The sequence below is a fragment of the Gobio gobio genome (genome assembly GCF_949357685.1).
Source record: "Gobio gobio genome assembly, chromosome: 13".
NCBI classification, from domain to species: domain Eukaryota; kingdom Metazoa; phylum Chordata; class Actinopteri; order Cypriniformes; family Gobionidae; genus Gobio; species Gobio gobio.
In genome coordinates, this window is record NC_137106.1 from 33,261,195 (window position 1) to 33,280,564 (window position 19,370).

Here is a 19,370-nt window from a genome sequence, read left to right on the forward strand (position 1 = left end):
TTTGTTAACCTGCATGTCATGTGACCATTAATCAAACTTAATTTTATTATTATTGACTTAAAGGGTTAGTTCACCCAAAAATGAAAATAATGTAATTTATTCCTCACCCTCATGCCGTTCCACACCCATAAGACCGCTCATCTTCGGAACACAAATGACGATATTTTTGTTATCGTCTAATATTTTGACTTAGTGAGGCCTCCATAGGGAGCAAAGCAATTTACACCCTCAAGATACATTAATGTACTAAAAACATATTTAAATCGGTCCATGTGAGTACAGTGGTTAAATATTAATATTGGAAAGCGACAAGAATATTTTTTGTGCGCCGAACAAAACTAAATAACGACTTATATAGTGATAACCAATTTCAAACCACTGCTTCATGAAGCTTCGGAGTGTATCGAATCAGCGAGTCGATTCAGTGGTTCAGATCGCATGTCAAACCACCAAACTGCTGAAATCACGTGACTGTGGCGATCCGAACCACTGAATCGACGCTGAATCACAAAATATGATCGTCGCCAGTGTTGGGGAAAGTTACTTTGAAAAGTATTGCATTACAAGATTCCGTTACTCCCTTAAAAAGTAACTAATTGAGTTACTTAGTTACTTTTTAAGAAAAGTAATGCGTTACATTACTTTCGCGTTGCTTTTGCGTTACTTTTTCTCACCTGGGCTGGGCTTGCTTTTCTTTTTTTTTATTACAAAAAAGTTATATTTTTGTGCAAATGTAAAGACCTCTTCATACCAAAATTTTAATAATAAGCCTCAGGCTGAGGGAAAAATGCTAATTCACGCATGAACAATAGAGAGCGCATCTCTGCTGTGCGGTGCAGCCATTCTGGATAATGGAAGAATAGGACGCAGGAGAGAAACGTTTTACCAATAAAAAAAAAGAATCTAGTAATTTTTGCTCATGGTCTGAATCAAAGATCAGCAGAAAGACATTGGTCAATAAAGCTAGATTAAATGCATAAAAATATTTGTTTTATTTAATATTTCATTACTGGAGGTTTGGATAGGATTCTGGTTTTACATTTGATGGATTTTATTCATTTTGAGGAGTACTGAATCTTTATTGTGCAAGTGAGATGAATAAATGCTCACATTTAGTCAAGAACTACAATAACCATCATGTTTACACACAACACCTCTGCACTTACTCTCGTTTTTTCCCAACATGGGGTCAAAAGAGATGTCAGTCAAATAAATGTGAAAAAGTAACTCAGATATTTTGTTGTAAATTTGAAAAGTAATGCGTTACTTTACTAGTTACTTGAAAAAGTAATCTGATTACATAACTCAAGTTACTTGTAATGCGTTACCCCCAACACTGATCGTCGCTTTATAATATTAATATTGAACCACTGTACTCACATGGACTGATTTAAAAATGTTTTAAGTACATTAATGGATCTTGAGAGTGTAAATTGCTTTGCTCCCTATGGAGGCCTCACTGAGCCTTCAGATTTCAACAAAAATATCTTCATTTGTGTTCCGAAGATGAACAGAGGTTTTACGGGGGTGGAACGGCATGAGGGTGAGGAATAAATGACATTATTTTCTTTTTTGGGTGAACTAACCCTTTAATTTTAGTTCTAACTTAATAACTTCAAGTAAATATATTAGGTTAAAGAGGTTCAGCTGACGAAAAAAGGTTTCCGCATTGCATGTAAATAGGAAATTATGTGAATTTGTACGTTTTAATGTTTGAAAGACCAACGCCTTTCAAACACAGTAATACATGGTTAAATGACTCACTGGGTGATAATTCAATAATTAATGCATTCATCAGGAGCTGATTAGAAATGCAATTTGTTGAGAAAAAGTTAAAAGTGATATGATTTCTGTAGATCTAGTCAGTTATCAGTGATAGGCATGTGATTTATGGCTAGTCTGTGTGTGCAATTCCACAAACATGTAGTCTGATTACGAGTATTTTAAAACATAATATAATCTTCTTATTACAAGTACTTCATTTTTGGGAATCTAAATATGTAATCCAGATTACATGTAATCAGTTACTACCCAGCACTGAGTATATATATATATATAAATTGGGTCTTTAAACATTAATTTCGCTGCCTTTTGAATTGCAGGATGGGGGTCCGTCACATGAGGATGATCATATCTGGGGGTCTTCTAAAAGATTGAAAAACCCCTGCCCTTAGTGAATGCTAGTGAACATGCAAACATTTTGACAGTCTCATCATGTGTTTTGGCCTGTCCTTTGCAGCATTTTGGCTGTGAGATTACAACTTCATCTCCACACAGAACAGAGAGTGTTGGCAGCTCAGGATCTTTAATACGTCCCACATCGCTGTTGTAGGCAGCTGAGCCAGAGTGTGCTTTAGTTATTAGAGTCCACGCTGGTGTCGCTCACATCTCCCCAGAGCCTCATTATTGAAATTGCGACCTCACGGCATTAGCACAGTATTGCTGAATCTCTAAGTCTGCTGAGGGAATTGACTCCTGTGCTTCACCTTTGCAATCATGGTTACTTTGATTATTTTGTGATCAGTTTTGTTCATTTAAGAGAATGGTAGTAAACATGTATGATCTGAACAAAGCTGTTACTTATTAGAGTGCAACAGTTGGGTTCTGGAAGCAAAAACTCATTCATTTTTTTTTTTTATTATTATCAATGTTGAAAACCATAATTTTTTTCCAGATTCTTTGATGAATAGAAAGTTCAAAAGAACAACATTTATTTAAAATATTCATCTTCTGCAACATTATAGATCAATTTAAAGGAGACCTATTATGCAAAATTCACTTTTGCATGGTGTTTGAACATAAATGTGTGTCGGCAGTGTGTGTACACAACCACCCATTAATGTTAAAAATCCACGCACTCCTCTTTTTATAGCTGTAGGTACTGTATATTACGCTGATAATATACACATGCGATTTCTCTTCTTGCTGTTTACGTTCACATCCAACCGACTGTGTTTACGTGAACTTTGTGTGCTTTTGACATAACCTTGTGTGTATTTGACAGTTTAAACAACACGTGAAAGAGAACTAAGTTTAATACTCATGGGACTCTCCATCTGATATCCAGCTTTCTGTGTGCGTGCTTTGGCTGTGTGCACTCAGGAAACCATATATCAGAAATTTTGAATTTAAATGCAGATAATACACTTTCATGATGAAGAAGAACTGCAATGTCACATGAGTGATATAGATGACAGTCAAAACCAAACAGATGTTTTAGTTTTTGGCAGAGTATCCCATTCATGAGCTGTACAGGCTCCGCCCTCTTCTGCTCATTTGCATTTAAAGGAACACAACACTATTTTTGAAAATAGGCTCATTTTCGAACTCCCCAACAGTGGAGTTTTATCGTTTTCGAATCCGTTCAGCCGATCTCCGGGTCTTGCAGTAGCACTTTTAGCATAGCTTAGCATAGATCATTGAATCTGATTAGACCATTAGCATCTCGCTCAAAAAATGACCAAAGAGTTTCAATATTTTTCCTATTTAAAACTTGATTCTTCTGTAGCTACATTGTGTACTAAGACTGACGGAAAATGAAAAGTTGCGATTTTCTAGGCTTGGCTAGAAACTATAGACCCATTCCTGCGTAATAATCAAGGAACTTTGCTGCCGTACCATGGGTGCTGCAGGCACAATGATATTATGCAGCACCTGAAAATAGTCCCCAGCACGATGTACATGATGTAACTACAGAAGAGTCAAGTTTTAAATAGGAAAATTTTTGAAACTATTTAGTCATTTTTTGAGCGAGATGCTAACGGTCTAATCAGATTCAATGATCTATGCTAAGCTATGCTAAAAGTGCTACTGCCAGAATAGATTGGCTTCAATTATCTATGCTAAGCTATGCTAAAAGTGCTTCTGCCAGACCCGGAGATCAGCTGAATGGATTCTGAAACGGTAAAACTCAACTGTTTAATTCTCTGGGAGTTTTTTTTTTTTTTTAAGTGGTGTGTTCCTTTAAAGATACATGCACAAAAAACACATGTTTTTCCTTCCACTCAAAAACGGGCATTTACAACATATAATAAAAGATCTGGGGGGGGGGGGGGGGGGGGGGGGTATTTTGAGCTGAAACTTCACAGACACATTCTAGGCACATCAGAGACTTATATTACATCCTGTAAAATGTCCCCTTTAATGCTTCCTTGCTGAATAAACATATACATTTCAACTTTTGAACTGTAGTGTAAACATATAGTTATATAAAGTTATATGAACAAAAATATATAGTTTGTTTGTTGCCTTTTCCATTTCCATCTGACTTTCCACAACCCTCTCATGCACTCAAAGCTCATAACTTCACAACGCCCACCAATGTTGTTTTCCTAGATGAAAAAATTAAAACAATAATAAAACTGTTTAATGATTACTGATTATGAGTAAGAGGCTGGAGAGTGCTATGAACGCTCTCTGCAAACTTGGAGTTATTTAGGAATTCTTTCTTGAATCTACAATGCTTTATTCTCATTTTTCCAGTTTCCTCTTAGTGCTTTTCCATGCCATCAAATCTAAAACTGAAATGTGAAATCCAAACATGCTCTCGTCTGTTTTTAAGCTCACTGGGTCCAGGTGTCGGCAATGAGAGCGAGGAGCTGTCAGGGCCATTAAACGCTCAGAGATTGAGTGTGCTGTTTACTGCTGTTAACTGCACTTAACTATGCAAGTCTTTGAGCAGCAGTGTAGTGAGAGGAACTGACATATTTCCGTGGATGCAGTCGTTGCTATGGGCACCCTATTGATGGCCCTGTACTGTAAATCAGGTGAGCATTCACAGTGTCAACAGTCCCACAATGCTTTAGCAGGGGTACATGTCCCATCTGCATCAAAAGAACAAAAAAAACATGTATATGTTGAGAAATGTGGGTATTTAGCAGTTTGACAATATTATATATTTAGTGTTTTGTTGTCTTTTTCTAGGATTTTCCATACAGAAGCATCTTATTGGATGACATGCTGTTACAAACTAAAGGAAGCAATAACAGTTTTTACAGTGGAAACTGGGCAGCTATACCCAGTCAGAGCTCTATTTGTCAGGACCGCCCGAGACCCACAGTGACAAGGCCTGAGATTTATTATTGACAAAGCATTGACTGCTGCGACTTCACCTCCTTCTTTGGATTCAGAAAACCTTCTTCCCTGACTTACAGGGTAGATACTGTGTATTCGTCATAGAGAGCGATAAACAAGAATGCTCAGTGCTTGAAAAGGGTGTTGGTTATTAGAGGTTATAATCATTACTCTTACATTTTTGGTTAGGGTTTTTTCCCCCCACTGCTTACCTTTCTAAACTGTCAGATATTTGACTTTTTTTGACAATATTCATCTAGCAGACAATCATAAAAAAAATCCCCTTTGAGAGGGATTTTATTAATATATAGTGACCGGAATAGTATAGATATTTGGGGGTGGGCTCTTTTAATGTGGGGTAGTCAGCAGCCACTTAGCAATGACCTGCTACAACATTCTAGTAAACACCTAGCAGTGCTCTGGGAACCATCTACAGTAGACCACCCTAGCAACTGCTTAGCAATGCCTTGGTGCTAGGGTGTTCTACTGTAGATGGTTCCACCTGAGCAACCACTTATACCTCTTTTCCACCAGAATGCACCGGGTGCTAGTTCAGAGCCAGTGCTACACTCTAAAAAAGGGTGCTATACAGCACTAAAAAGGGGTTCTTTGGCTCTAATTATCTAATTGTGTTCTTGAATATAACAGCTGATTGGTTGATTGTGATCCATTACATCCCTTTCTATCTAAGTTATAATAGCAATATTATTATTTTGGAGTTGAGAAAGAGCTGTAAGAGGCCAACCGTTTTGTTGTCCTGGAAATCAGTGGCGGCGTTTCACAAAAACCTAGGGTACACTCTAAAAAAAACTGGTGCTATATGGCACTAAAAATGGTTCTTTGGCTCGTAATCATAAGGGAACCACTTTAAGTGCTGTATAGCACCAAATCTTGGTTCTTCAGTGGTTCTTCAGCGGTTCTTCACCGGTTCTTTGGGATGACTGAGGTGCTATGTAGCACCGCTACCATATACAGAACCTGTTAAGATATGGTGCTATATAATACCAAAAGTGGTTCCCATATGATTACGAGCCAAGAACCACTTTTAGCTACATATAGCACCATTTTTTTAGAGTGTAGTGCCAGTTTGGAGTTGGTTTGACTGACAAGCCTTCTAAGAACCGGTTTGCCTTTCCACAGGCTAGAGCCACCCCAGAGCCAGGTCTTACGTCAATGTATACTTCTCATCTTTCTCAGCAACGCTAGCAAGGCAGTGGGAAACAAACACACCAGACTTGTTTGAGATGCATCGATGCTGTGCAGACCGATCAGCATATGACATCAAAATACTGCATGAGCGAGTCGAAAGCATAAGGAGTCGTATGCTCTCGTTGTACTTTGATGTCATACGGCTATCGGTGTGCACAGCGCCGAGGCATCTCGAACAAGCCTTTCATCAACAATGGCGATTGTTGCGTTACTATTGATACACATGGCTTTGCAAATCTACATCGGCATCAAAACAGCGAATCCAACGCATTCGTGCAGCTCGCCGTAATATGTATAGACGGAGATTACAATCGTGTAGCTATTAGCTCGATTAGCTGCTATTTCAAAAATGGCGGTCACAAGTTTGTGTTCGTCTTTTTGGTCACGGTAACCCAAGCCCCTGACACAAGCGGTTCTTACTTCTAGACCAGCAATGTTTTGGTGCTACTTAAGAACCACTTTTCCTGGTTCAGAGCTGGTGCTTTGGGTGTGGAAAGACAAAGAACCAATTTGAAACCAGGCTCTGGCTCCAAACCAGCACCAGCACTGCCTTGGTGGAAAAGGGACATACCACCTATAGATCCTAGGACAATCTTGCGAACGCTCTTAGCAATGCTCTGACAACCACTTAGAACAAACTTGCAACTGCAATGCCTTGTCAACCATCCAGAATATGCTAGGCACACTCTGGCAACCACCTAGAACACCCTGGCAACCACCTAGCAACACTCTAGCAACCATCCAGAACATCCTGCTTAGCAATGCCAGAACACCCTTGCAACCATTTTGCAACACTCTGTGAACCATCTACAATAGAGTGGGTTCCAGAAGTAAAACTCCATAAAGGAAATTGATTTTGAACGGTATAAGCTTTCAAAGACAGTCCTACTGTGAGTTATGAAGCTGTCAGCCCACATTATTTCAGCTTCTTTTTTTACAATAATCGTGTTTAACAGCGGAATTCCTGGTGATAAACTACATTACCCATGATGCTGTACAGAAAATGACACCAATCAGAGAGTCGAAAAAAGCGAAATGTGGCAAAATAGCTCTTTAGCTCCGATGTTCAAATTTGGATTGCTTCAAATCAAAGTTGTATTGTGATTCACCTCGTAGCTGATTGGCTTGGTTCATGGCTTATTTAAAACTCTTTAAAGAAGACTTTTTTTAATGAAATGAATGAAAAAAAAATACTTCCGGAACCAGCGGCGCTGAAAAAGGGGGAAGGTGCTAATGCACTCTATAGAACACACTAACAACTGCTTATCAATGCCTTGGCAACCACCTAGACCACCCTAGCAACCACTTCACAATGCCCTGGTAACCACTTAGTAACCACTTTTTCTACAAAAAAAACATAACAATTTAGATTGTGTATCATTTGAATGGATGATCAGCAAATTCTAAAGCAGGTGTATATGTCAAGTTCACGCTGTCTATCTGTTCTGCACGCTTCTTAGTCCGATAATGTAAGTGGCATGTGCATGACTTCTTATGGCGACTTCAGTTCATGGAAGTGTGTGTTTTAGTCTGAGTGAGTCTGGTCCCCTCTATCAGTGACATGTCACAGGACTGTCTGTGTATTGTCATCAGAAGCTTCTTATCTTCCCCTGGCACCTCTGCTTGTTCCTGGAGGGAATGCAGTTTGGGAGAGAGAACTTGCCCACCCTCCCCTTTCCAAATGCCCCCCAAAACCCCCTCCCCTTCCTTGACCACTCTACGGTATCTACACTCACACACACTCAGTCAGACAGACAGTCAGGCACCCACAGAGAGAGAGAGACAGACACACTCCAGTGGCAGCAGGCAGCTCCCCAGCGCCTGGGCTGCCCGGCTCCTCCAATCCATCAAACCCCCAACCTCAGGGCTCCATGAGGAGGTTCATCAGTATGGTGCTACGCAGCCTGGTCAGCGCCTCCAAGGGCAGGCCGTGGCTGCAGAAGAGAGCGCAGGAGAAGGAAGACCGGAAGCTGAAGGTCCCACGCGGGTTGACTAAGGTGAAAGTCCGGAGGGCTTAAAGACGAGCAAGATAGGGGCAGACAAGGAGACGCTGAGTATAGAAGTTTAGGCACTTGTGTACGGCTTAAAATAGCGAGACATGTCTGGGACATGGATTTCTGGAGATTGACATTTGTGTTTATGTGCATGTGTTAGTGCTAAATGGAGTCTTACTATAGTTGGAATGGATCGCGGATATGATCAATCAAAGGCTGCTATTTCACGCACATGATTGCGGCATGCTGGGATAGGCGTGTTGTTTATTTCTTGTTGTGGTAATTCTGTTGGTTATAAATAATTATCTTCTCTTAATTTGTGAAAACAAACAAAAAACATGTATGGAATGGAAGTCTAATAGCATTATAGTAATTATCTGTCTATGCTTTTTGTTTGTTTATACAAATTGAGGGACGAGTTGAAATTATTTTCTGTGGTAATAAATTTTTTATAATTGTATAGAATCTGGAACATGAATTTCTGGTTAAGGATGGATACATTTAAGCGTTACCCAGGATTCACATACTGTGAATTAGTAACACTTTGTGAACATTAATACTCTAACTGACATGAACTAACAATGAACATAACATTATGCTTTTTACAGCATGTATTAAACTTTGTTCATCTTCGATGATCCAAAAAATATTTATTGTTTGGTTCGCAATGCAACTTTTGATTTTAAAAATGAATTGTTTAATGTTGAAATTAACATTAGCTAAGATTGAAGTATTGCTCATTGTTCACTTCATTTTAATTTATAGTAACAAAATAACCCTTAATGTAAAGTGTTACATGCCAATCACATTTTTTCACTCATGTCGTTTCAGTATGACTTTTTTTTAATTCTGTGAAATCATGTCCATATAATCAGTCATATTGCTTTAGACCGCATGGACTACAAGTTCTTTTTTGTTCCACAGAAGAAAGAAAGTCATACAGGTTTTGAACGACATGAGGTCGAGAACTTTTTTGGCAAGAAACGCTCCCTTCAATTCTGTTTGATTCACAATGCTTGTCTTCAGTCATGGCTAGAGTCCAGTGATTGAATTGTTCATATGGAGTGTTAGCGTTATTTGACATTTTTTTGGCCCTGGGCTATTTTAATATGAAACCACGTGACAATAAAATTCCAGGCAGCTGTCCAGGTCGGGATTATCCGCTGTCTTCACAGATCACAGCAGCATTTCCCTTTCTGGATTTGTTTGGCTTCAGCCAGCGAAACAGTTTCCTTAGCTCTCTTTAGCCACGCGCTTGCATGTTTGCACCCCCTCCTAATCAGATTATTATAGCTCTGCCCTGTAATCCAACCCTCACAGAATTTCTCTTTCAATCTGGTGCTTGCTTGTTTGGAGGGATTGTGTTACACTTTAGAAGTAAAGCCTTCATTCCTGCCCGGGGTGGGAATTGAATTCAGAAGGATTTATAAGATGTACAGTATTTACATTTCTGAGTGAAGTGAAGCTGGATGAAGGATACATAAATGTGTATACATTTTATTGGTGACTTAAAAATACACATATAATAAAATATATATATTTATAATAAAATAAATGCATTACCCAAATGCATGGTACAGGCTACCAACAAAAATTGATTTATTATAATCATTCTTACTGTGCTACAAAGTTTAGCCAAATTTACAGATTGTTACATATTAGATTTTTTTAAATTAATATTTAATTTTAAAGGTGCTAAATCTATCTATCTGTCTGTCTGTCTGTCTCTCTATCTATCTGTCTCTCTATCTATCAGTCTGTCCAATTGTCCGTCTATCTGTCTGTCTGTGTAACATTGAAGTCCACTGAAGGCAAGCTTGCAGAACCCAAGTGCAGTTTATTCCAAAAGATCCAAAACATAAAACATAGACTTGGCTTGGCTTGGCAAAAACTAGAAACAAAGACTTGGCATGGTTACACAGAAAACTCACCCTACAGCGGGTTACACAAACATTCAAAACTGGACAAGGGACACCTGTGAACACTGATTAAACAATGAACCAATGACATGACACCAGAACACATGAGGGCATGGGAATCACATGACAAACCAGGAAACAAGACAGTGAACATGACAAACTAAGAACAACACCAAAACACACTGTGACAATCTGACTATTTGTCTGTCTGTCTATTTGTCCGTCTACCTGTCTGTCTCTCTTTCTTTTTGTTTGTCTGTCTCTCTTTCTGTCTGTCTCTCTTTCTGTTTGTTTGTCTGTCTGTCTGTCTGTCTGTCTCTCTTTCTGTCTGTCTCGTTCTGTTTGTCTGTCTCTTTTTGTTTGTCTGTCTCGCTTTCTGTTTGTCTGTCTCTTTCTGTCTGTCTCTCTTTGTGACTGTCTCTCTTTCTGTTTGTTTGTCTGTCTGTCTGTCTCTCTTTCTGTCTGTCTGTCTGTCTCGTTCTGTCTGTCTCTCTTTTTGTTTGTCTGTCTGTCTCTCTTTCTGTCTCTTTCTGTCTCTATTTGTGTCTGTCTCTTTCTGTCTGTCTCTCTTTGTGTATGTCTCTCTTTCTGTTTGTCTGTCTGTCTGTCTCTCTTTCTGTCTGTCTGTCTCTCTTTCTGTCCGTCTATCTGTCTGTCTCTTTCTGTTTGTCTGTCTGTCTGTATCTCTTTCTGTCTGTCTATTTGTCCGTCTATCTGTCTGTCTCTCTTTCTGTTTGTCTGTCTCTCTGTCTGTTTGTCTGTATCTCTTTCTGTCTGTCTATTTGCCCGTCTATCTTTCTGTTTGTGTGTCTGTCTGTCTCTCTTTCTGTTTGTCTGTCTGTCTGTCTCTCTTTCTGTTTGTCTGTCTGTCTCTCTTTCTGTTTGTCTGTCCGTCTCTGTCTGTCTGTCTCTCTTTCTGTTTGTCTGTCCGTCTCTTTCTGTCTGTCTCTCTTTCTGTTTGTTTGTCTGTCTCTCTTTCTGTTTGTCTGTCTGTCTCTCTTTCTGTTTGTCTGTCTGTCTCTCTTTCTGTTTGTCTGTCTCTCTTTCTGTCTGTCTGTCTTTCTTTCTTTCTTTCTTTCTTTCTTTCTTTCTTTCTTTCTTTCTTTCTTTCTTTCTTTCTTTCTTTCTTTCTTTCTTTCTTTCTTTCTTTCTTTCTTTCTTTCTTTCTTTCTTTCTTTCTTTCTTTCTTTATGTCTGTCTGTCTTTCTGTCTTTCTGTCTTTCTGTCTGTTTGTCTGTCTGTCTTTCTCTCTTTCTGTTTGTCTGTCTGTCTCTCTTTCTGTTTGTTTGTCTGTCTGTCTTTCTCTCTTTCTTTCTGTTTGTCTGTCTGTCTCTCTTTTTGTTTGTCTGTCTGTCTGTCTCTCTTTCTGTTTGTTTGTTTGTTTGTTTGTCTGTCTGTCTCTCTTTCTGTTTGTCTGTCTGTCTCTCTTTCTGTTTGTCTGTCTGTCTCTCTTTCTGTTTGTCTGTCTGTCTCTCTTTCCGTTTGTCTGTCTGTCTCTTTCTGCCTGTCTCTCTTTCTGTTTGTCTGTCTCTCTGTTTGTTTGCCTGTCTCTCTTTCTGTTTGTCTGTCTCTCTTTCTGTCTGTCTGTCTCGTTCTGTCTGTCTGTCTATCTATCTATCTATCTATCTATCTATCTATCTATCTATCTATCTATCTATCTATCTATCTATCTATCTATCTATCTATCTATCTATCTATCTATCTATCTATCTATCTATCTATCTATCTATCTATCTATCTATCTATCTATCTATCTATCTATCTATCTATCTATCTATCTATAAACCTTACACATTTTTCATTTTAAGTGTGGCTGAAGTCCTTGCCAATATGTTTTGTTATAGGGGAGATCATAGATCAGGCATAATGATAATTGGCAGTGTATAGAGTAAACATGCAATTCCCTTGATTTCAGTCATTTATTTAGCTCTCATCTGTCTTTGCAACCGACATTCATTTGATGAGACGGCTGTGGTGCAGACCACTGGGAAAATGAATGTAAACAGTTTGAGAATTATAACAAGGCAAGGAAAGATTAAGGAGAAGCCCACACATTCAAAAATGAGAGGCTGCAAGTTTACTCAAAGACATCCTTGTTATTCTTTCCTCATTGCAGATGATTCTGACCGTATTTCTGAGTGATAATCAACAGTTGCTGACTGAGGTGCCCATTACCCCAGAGACGCTCTGTAAGGATGTGGTGGAGTTCTGTAAGGAGGCTGGGGAGAGCGGCTGCCACCTCGCCGAGGTCTGGAGAGGCAAAGGTACGAGTCTGCTGGCACATACTCTACTGCTCAAAAGGAAGTAATAGTTTTAGGATGCATTAAATTGATCAAAAGTGACAGTAAAGACATTTACGAAAGAATTTGATTTCAAATAAACACTGTTCAGTCAGGTCCACTTAAGTCAAAAACACCATAGATAAACTTTTGGTCAACTTTTTATTGGCATATTTTGCAAAAATTTACATTTGGCGATATGGCTCTGTTCTAAATTCCCCATCCTTTTCATGAGCTCCATGAAAAGCCAAGACAGGGAACAGCAGCAGATTCTGGGGACAACCTCCGATTTTTTAAACTGGGAGGGCAGCGAAATCCCCCATTTAGAACAGAGTATGCATCAATGACTACGTTTACGTGGACAGCAGTAATCTAATTATTGACCTTATTCTGAACAAGACAATATTCTGATTAAAGTGTTTACATAAGTTGCTTTTAGAATATTACGTTCATGTTCCAGTTTTACATGTTATAGAACATAGCTTGATTAATGGCACTTCATTACTTCCCATGCCACGCTACGCTGTCCGACGTCCAATCATAGCGTGACTTTGGCGGGTCTGTTGAAATTCAATGGGCTCAGGCAACCCGCTGTAACTTTACCTGCGGGTGTCGCTGTCGGACAGTGTTACTTTATAAAAACGTGTGTTTTACAGTGTGCTTCAGACTTATCCCTTAATAAAAAATGAACAAATACATACAGTGAACTACTGTATTTATTACAGTATTTTTATTATCTGACATGCATTTGACAGTAATATTATTTATTTTTCTTAAGCGAAAAAGAACTTCAAATGCAGCCACAAATCTAACACTGCAAACTGAAAACGGTATTTTAGTTTTACAATATAACTGTATAAAAAAAGACAAATAAATGTCGGAATATAAAAGATTATATATTAATCAGAAAATAATCTCTTTACAACCATCTAGGCATAAGTATCATTATTAGTAGAGACGTATTATTATTACATAGAGACATAGCTAAATCTACTGTAGGCTACAACAGTAGCTTAATATATTCTGTCAATTTCTTCACGTTAAACCAAACTTTTATTTTGACGGGTTGCCATGAAGACCTTTGTGGTTACCAGTGGTTAGGCAAAGCTAGCGGTCATAATAACTAGGTCTTGTTTAAGAAAATGGTATCGGATCAGTACATGGGTTCAAGTACTCGCCAATACCGATGCCAGAATTTGTTGTGGTATCTGTGATATTTCCGATAACTCTAGTTATGACAGACCCATATGGCTCGCGAGCCTAGAGGTTCCTGACCGCTGTTGTAAGCAGACAGTTTGGTCACAATTATGAATTATGGGATTACAGATACAAACTTATTGTTTGTATCTGTAATCCTATTTTTAACCCTTTATTTACTTTTACAATGAGCAGAATTATTACAAAAAAAAAAAAAAAAAAAAAAATATATATATATATATATATATATATATATAGAGAGAGGAGGCAGTGTCAGAATGAGCAGTCAAGCAAGACACGCACCATAGCAACAGATACCTAAAAGATAAACAGGAATTTTCCGCCATTTGAGCGCTTTGTTACAGTTTCGTACGCGTTATGTTATATCAATTATAATTAGAATTCTGTTTTATTGGCCACAAAACGCATCCCAGAGAACGATCTACTCGGTAACCATGTGTTAATTACCCCATGTTTCATTTTTCACCGGAGTTGTCCTTTAAGGCGCCCTGTTTGACAGTTGCCAATTGGGTGCATAGGAATCGGATCAGCTGATATGGGCGGGGTTGGAATTTTTCCAATCAGCTGATAGCGGAGCTTGACTACGTGGCCTGCCTGAACAAACGCAGAATGCTTGATTTCTTGTGAACTTTCTATTCATCAAAGAATCCTGAGTGAAATAATGTATAACGGTTTCCACATTATTAATAAGAATATTAAGCAGCACAGCTGTTTTCAACATTTTTAATAAATAAAAAAAAGCAGCAGAAAATCAGCATATCAGAATGATTTCTGAAGGATCATGTGACACTGAAGACTGATGCTAAAAATTGAGCTTTGACATCACAGGAATTAAAAAAGAAAAGAATCTTAAGAAGAAAAAAAAAAAAAAAATCTTACCAACCACAAAATTTTGAACAGGTATTTCAAACCTCTTAACTGTCACTATCCCTCTAGCGGGACGCTTGGCACTCCTTTTTAATGCCTTATTTCCTTATCACACATTTTAGTAATCATCACAAATTAGCTATCATTCGAAAGCTTCAACACTCAAAATTCATCCTGTGAAAACCGTTGTGAAGTTGGACATTGCGTTACCATGGAAACAATACTTTATTAATCCTTTTAGTGGTCAGTGTCATGTTTCATATTACAAAATTCATTTGAACTATTTTATAATCACAACTTTTTCTAATCTTGACAAAACACATATCATCGGCAATGTCTGAAACTCAAGCTTCCATATATGGCAACTGATAGAAGTGATAGAAGTGGAAAAATTCAATGGAATGTGGGTGTCACCCGGTGTTTATAACTTAAACATCTATAACTTTTTATACTTTCATTTGAAGTGCAAAAAGAGACCAACCTTAGGTCTGTATTCCAAAGCCTTCATGAATTACAACCAAGTTTGGATAGTAGATTTTCACATCTATTCTCAAAAATTGTGGTGACAGTAAAAGGGTTGAAGACAAAGTTGAAATATAATTAGTATATGTGGCTTTTGGTTTTCTTTAGGCAACATGAAACAATCGCATTAAGTCTGGTGCACTTTTTTTTTATCGTTTTTTGTCCAAGAACCACTTTATTAATGGAGAAAGGAATCTTCTGGACTAGTATATACTGTTTGCATTGGCTTATAAGTGTTAGCCTCTGGCTAAATGAATTACATTAAAAAACATGAATTCAGTCCGAGAAAGTCGAAAGAGAACCGTAAAAGACTCTTCTTCTGGCGTGCAATGCATTGTGGCCTATGTTAGCTAAAATAACATTCATAATGCTTGCTAAATCCGTAGGAATTAACCATTTAACATCCAGACACCTTTAACATTCTGTTTTCAACATCATTTAATCTCACATACAATTTAAAATGGATAGTCTGCAAATTTGGATATAGCGTTTATCAACAATGTAATGCTGTAAATGAACTATCCAGTGCCTATTCTTTATATGAATTGCTTAATTTTAGCAAAATGGTATAGGCTACAACTTGGTTTCCCTAATCCCATAAAAATGGCTGAAAACCATCCAATCAGATAGGAGCTTGCCATTTTGGACTATTTTTGTGTGAACAATGAACCAGTGTTATTTTAGTATTATTTATACAGTGTAAAAAAATAATACTTATACTCTAATACTTATATTTGGTCTAAGCTTTATTTTAGTATAATGAGGTATGTAGGTGTGCCGCATGAGGCTGAGACTAGTGTTGATTCAACACAGTACTGTACAATTATATAGTATTCTAGTCTAGTCTGTCTGGTCTCATGAGTCACCACTGTTTTCAACTCTTGAAAATCAAGGATTGTTCTTTAGTCAGTGTATACAGACTCATGCCATATGTGCTATAGGTTTTCCACAGGCTCTGCTCAATATGGCTGACAGATACAGATGTATTGCTTAGCTCTTTTGCATCTCTAAATAGCACTGAGTGGAAATTTTCATGGGCCAGATCCCACAGAGAAAGCAACGCTGTCCATCACATAACAATGACACCCTTGTCAGAGTTTGTCCTAGACAGTGGGTGGTAGTATGTGGGACAGAACGTCTCAGGGTCTGGGCTGCAGCCTCTAGGTTTGTTTACATGGCTCCTGTGGGCCTGTTATTCCAGTGTCCTTCAGATGGCACGCGGCCCACACTGTCAAAGACAGTAAAGAGAGCCTTCAGCAAGGATAGCCAGACCTTTTTCATCTGGACGTGCCACCATGCTTTTCTATGGGGCTTTTGTGTAATTTTCCATTTTGAGTTTTCATACCATGTGGACTAGATTAAAATAGAGACAGTAACAGTTTTGACATTGACTTCCTCTGTGTTTAGTGTAGAGTACCGGGTTTTACAAACCGCTTGAGACAAAGCGTGTCTGTGTTCTTATTTACAGAGAGAGCGATCCCTTTTGATCAGCTGATGTTCGAGCACCTACAGAAATGGGGTCAGAGGAGACAGGAAGTGAAGTTCTACCTGCGGCACGAGGAGTCTCTCTACGCAAGCTTTTCTCAAGGTGGGTAAAAGTTAAGCACGACCACGACATGGCATTTTATCAGTTGGTTGGTTTCTATTACCATTCAAAACATTATGGTTGGTAAGATAAGACAAAAGTACAGGATCAATACAGTAATATTGCGAATTTTAATCATAATTTTTTTTTTTCTGTTTTAAAATGTAATTTATTCCTGTGATGGTAAATCTGAATTTTCAGCATCATTACTTCAGTCTTCAGTGTCACATGATCCTTCAGAAATCATTGTAATATTCTGATTTGGAGCTCAAGAAACATTTCATTATCAACAGTTGTGCTGCTTCATATTTTTTATGGAAAGCATGATATATTTTTAGGATTCTTTGAAAAGAAAATGAAAAAGATTTATTTTAATATATAAATATTGTGTCTTTACTGTCACTCTTGATTAATTCAATGTATCATTGCTGATGAATATTTTTAGCATGGCAATGGATATGACAATGTTAATGTATTTGATCTCGGCGGAATAGATCTGCTACGCTGTTGCTGAATTGCTACTGCTGTTTATTATTGCTGTTGTTGTAGATTATTGCTGCTGATGATTATTATTATTGCTGCTGCAGAGCAAGTACAGGAACTTGGTACTGTCAATAAATACACAACACGCTGCTGTGAGCATGTAAGACATGCTGCTGCTGCACAAATAGCATATATCAATTACCCATAGCAGATTTCTACAAGTGGAGCTGGGGAAGGTGGAGGGTTTTAGACGAACTCTGAAAGTGTGCTGCAAACTGCTATAGAGAATGGGAACCAGCCATTTAAATGTTGAGCAGCAAACTCATTGGCTGCAGCTGTGCCAAATAGCTAACGTTTGTAATTATCATCAGCTTGTGTTAAGGACCCATCAGCCTGCGCCATCTGCGTTTCATGACAGAACTAGGAATTCATTTCTTTAAAGGAACACTCCACCGTTTTTAGAAATAGGGCTTATTCAACTTCTTTCCTACATTTAGATATGTGGGCAAATGCATTTTTGTCTCAGTGCATGCATTGTTTTAGTTTGGCAGGGTCGCCGCTAGCTTAGCTTAGCATAATGAATGGAATCCTATGTTGCCAGCTAGCATGTCCCGAGTAAAAGTGATAAAAAAAGAAAACCCGCCTGCGTATTCACAACGAGTACAAAGTGTTCCTTTAAAGTGAACCCACACTTTTGAACAGTATATTAATCATCAGATATGGTCTAGTTGGCTATGCTTGTGTCATGTTTCAGAGCATTATTGATTACAGGACAGACAAGTACAGTACATATCACCGGGCATAATATGATTTCGCTTTTGAACCAGTTCCTAGAACAAGAAGATGTTTTTATATTATACATACTAATCTGTAGTTAAGTGAATCATTCATTTAATCACAAAATTATTATTAATCTAAGATTGTTTATTTATTGCCTATTCTTTCAGTCGTTTTAAGTGAGAGTCCTGTCAGCTTTGGGCTTTGCAGAGTTTTGCCTCTGCAGTTATCTGCAGTTACGTAACTAATCCTCTTTGTGTGTAATTGGTCTCCCGCCTTCATGCGCTCACATCTGCACCTGAGACAGACCACAGCTCCATCAGACTAGAGACGGCGAGTGTCCGATGCCTGCATGACCTCAACAGAGAAATACAGACTTTGAGTTTTAATATGGGAGAAAGCATTACTATTAATATTGCTCATAGTGATTGGAACTAGGGCTGCATGAGATCAGAATAAACTGACTTTGCGATATTTGGCATTTCTATGGAAGAAAATACAGGAATTTTCACCAAATTGCTTTGAGTTCAATTTGAATATAATAAAGAATCATTCTAGAATGCTTGGGAGTGATTTTGTAGGTGTCACCGTGCAGGCAAGGTGAATTTGAGCAGAGGATCAGATTTCAGTTTATTCACAAAAAACAAAAAAGGCAATCCAGAAGGCAAGAATCAGCATAACGGCTTCCCATATGTAGAAACATTACAAGACAAAGAAAATAACCAAAGTGAGGGCTAAGGGGGCGTTTAACATGCACCGTTTTTAACTAAAAATGGAAAACGTATGCATTTGGGTCATTCATTTACACAACAATGGTGTTTTGGGGGCCTGAAAACGCAAACGTTGTCTGTTCGCAAAACTTTTCAAAACGTAAAGGAAAAACATTTCCATTTTTCTAGAACATCGTTGTCGTGCAAATGTACTCTCAAATACATGGCTAAATGAGGAACCAAACAAGACTCAGGTGAACATAATCAATTAATGAGTAACAATAGAAACCAAATGGGAACAAAGGGAACAGGAACTAAACATTGGAAGGAAACATGGGAACCAAAGAAAAAACAATGTAAGAGTCCAGACATAGTACACAACAGTAGGGGAGTGCATCTGCATAGAAAACTGGTTAAAAAATCAGTTTAAAATGTAATCATTTTCAGTGCAGAAAAAAAACGTGTCCCCTCAGTACCCATCCTGGACCAGACCTTGACCTGCAGCCGTTGTGGCAGGACCTGCCTGTCCCGCATAGGCCTCGTCAGACAGAAAAAGACATGGATGTCCTTCCTAAATCTTCGTTCGCGAAGCCAAGCCATGAAAATACTTACAAGAACCAAAAAACCTTCACTATTTGAACTATAGTTTTTTCTTATTTATTTTTTTTACCAAGATTAGACCATAATAATTATTATACTTAATAAAATAAAATAAGAAATATATTGTAATAAAG

General features: G+C 38.1%; 1 protein-coding gene across 2 annotated transcripts in view; it reads left to right on the forward strand.

The window, feature by feature from the left end:
- Nucleotides 1-7,998: 7,998 nt before the first annotated feature.
- Nucleotides 7,999-19,370, forward strand: part of ppp1r13ba (protein phosphatase 1, regulatory subunit 13Ba) — a 49,250-nt gene continuing 37,878 nt past the window's right edge. Inside the window, exons 1-3 of one of the 2 annotated variants that reach the window (XM_079832534.1) lie at nt 7,999-8,279; nt 12,312-12,459; nt 16,550-16,669. In XM_079832534.1, coding sequence (XP_079688660.1) covers nt 8,154-8,279; nt 12,312-12,459; nt 16,550-16,669 — 394 coding nt within the window. In that variant the 5' untranslated portion in view covers nt 7,999-8,153. The remainder of the gene's footprint in view (nt 8,280-12,311; nt 12,460-16,549; nt 16,670-19,370) is intronic. The other variant, XM_079832533.1, reaches the window with a different exon arrangement.